The sequence below is a fragment of the Octodon degus genome, unplaced genomic scaffold (genome assembly GCF_000260255.1).
Source record: "Octodon degus isolate 3935 unplaced genomic scaffold, OctDeg1.0 scaffold00029, whole genome shotgun sequence".
Lineage (NCBI taxonomy): Eukaryota > Metazoa > Chordata > Mammalia > Rodentia > Octodontidae > Octodon > Octodon degus.
In genome coordinates this window covers 2,936,650-2,938,457 of record NW_004524605.1, presented here as the reverse complement: position 1 = coordinate 2,938,457, position 1,808 = coordinate 2,936,650, and the positions used below count along the sequence as shown (strand labels likewise).

Sequence of the window (1,808 nt, the reverse complement as noted above, 5' to 3'; positions counted from 1 at the left end):
GAAGAGCCCGGGCTTTCAGTCAAGCCAGCTCCATATCCCCTGAAGTAGGGTGATGTAGGGAAAATCTTTCCATATTTGCCTATTTTCTCATCTGCAAAAATAGGAATTAAAATAGCACCTATTTGGTAAAGCTGAGATGAGAAGTGAAACAGGACTCGGGTGAAGTCCATACAAGGCATGCACCCAGCATTCAAGGAGTTACTTATGTCTGCTGAATTACAAAAGCCGGAATCCCTGGGGACAGCGGGGACACTTTCCCAGCAGCCTCCTCAGGTTCTGGGTTAAACAAAGAGCGGGGCTGAACAGGAAGGATGCTAGGCCTGCACTTCAAAGCGGGGACTTCGGAGAAAGAAAGTACCAAAACAGGGATACTGAGAGTGGCACCCTGGGCTGCGTCTGTGGCAGCTGCCGTGAGGCCTAGACTGCCCGCTCCATTCACTCTGTGTATGGTATTGTCTGGTCCTACAGAGTGAAAAGCCCACTATTTAACAGAGAAATGGGTTTACCAGCTTGCACGTGAGGCAAGCAGGGGAGGACGCTGAAATCCTGATTCTCATCTCTCCTCCATTAGCCGATGTGGCTGGCTGAGACAGGTTCTCATTACGTAGTCCCAGCGGACCTCGAGCTCCCTCTGACCCTCTGCTTCAGCCTCTAGGGTGTGGGGATTACTGCACCACCATTAGCAGTTTATCCGTTGATTTTTTTAATAACAGCTGGATCTTTAAGTTTCTGACATTGGGCCGGGGGTATAGCTCAGCGGCGTACGTGCCTGCCTGGCAAGTGCAAGGTCCTGAATTCAATCCCTGGTACTGCAAAATAAATAAATTAATTAATTAATTAATTTCTGGCATAATGTAAGATAATCTTTGTAAAATACAGTATGGGGGAGGACAGTAAAGGCCATTCCCTGAAATGACCTTGACCACTGAGGCAGGGTTTCTCAGGACAGCAGCTAACTATACAACGGACGAGCTGCAAAAGGGTAAAAAAAAATGTGTATTCATTTACCTTCCAAAGCTCTGGCATCATTTTTAAAAACTTGTTGTCTAGTCCTGTGCAGTGTTTTAAAGAGCTGTAAAACCTGCTAAGAAAACCAATTCAGACCTCGTAAGAAAAAAATGCACAATTCACATAATTGTAGCCTAAGGATGAACAGTCTTCACACAGTATTCTCTTTCTGCTTGTTTCTTACTCTGCCAAAGCAACTCCCTGTGCGATTTGCTTTAAGTGTCAAACCCCTCAGGCAGGGAGGTGCAGCTCAGGGACAGAGCCAGGGCTTGGCATGTGCTGTCCTTAGGTCCAATTCCCAGAAAAGAGAAAAAAAGCTAGTAATTCTGCCAAAAGCCAGGCAAGGGTAGACAACATTACTAGCCTAGTAAGTACTTCTCCTCTTTCTTAATTTACTGAAGCTTTAATCTGCTCTTAAAATCACACACAGTGAACCCAGGGCCTCTGCACTGAGCTTTACCTCCAGCCCCTTTTCATTTTTTAGTTTGAGACAAGACCTCACAGGTATCTCAGATTTCACAGGTTTTGTTTTTTATCACTTAATTGCTCTGGGTTGGTCTTGAACTTGTGATACTCCTGCCTCAGCCTCCCAGAGTGCTGAGATTACAAACAATTTATCCCACCTCCTCCACTCTTTCCCCGGTACTGGGGATTGAATCTAAGCGCCATCTACCACTGTGCTACGGCCGCAGTCCTGTTATTTTGACACAAGGCCTGGCTACATTACCCAGGCAGGTTCCTGCGTGGCCCGCCACAGCGCAGGGTTGTAGGGTGCACACCTGCTCCCGGCTCCGAACTCA

The 1,808-nt window shown here is 47.0% G+C and overlaps 1 protein-coding gene across 1 annotated transcript in view; it reads right to left on the bottom strand.

The window, feature by feature from the left end:
• Lyrm7 (LYR motif containing 7) overlaps positions 1-1,808 on the bottom strand; it is a 49,736-nt gene that overhangs the window by 35,950 nt on the left and 11,978 nt on the right. Inside the window, exons 2-3 of the mRNA XM_023713095.1 lie at positions 1,009-1,081; positions 14-91 (exon numbers count right to left, since the gene is read on the bottom strand). Coding sequence (XP_023568863.1) covers positions 14-91; positions 1,009-1,081 — 151 coding nt within the window. The remainder of the gene's footprint in view (positions 1-13; positions 92-1,008; positions 1,082-1,808) is intronic.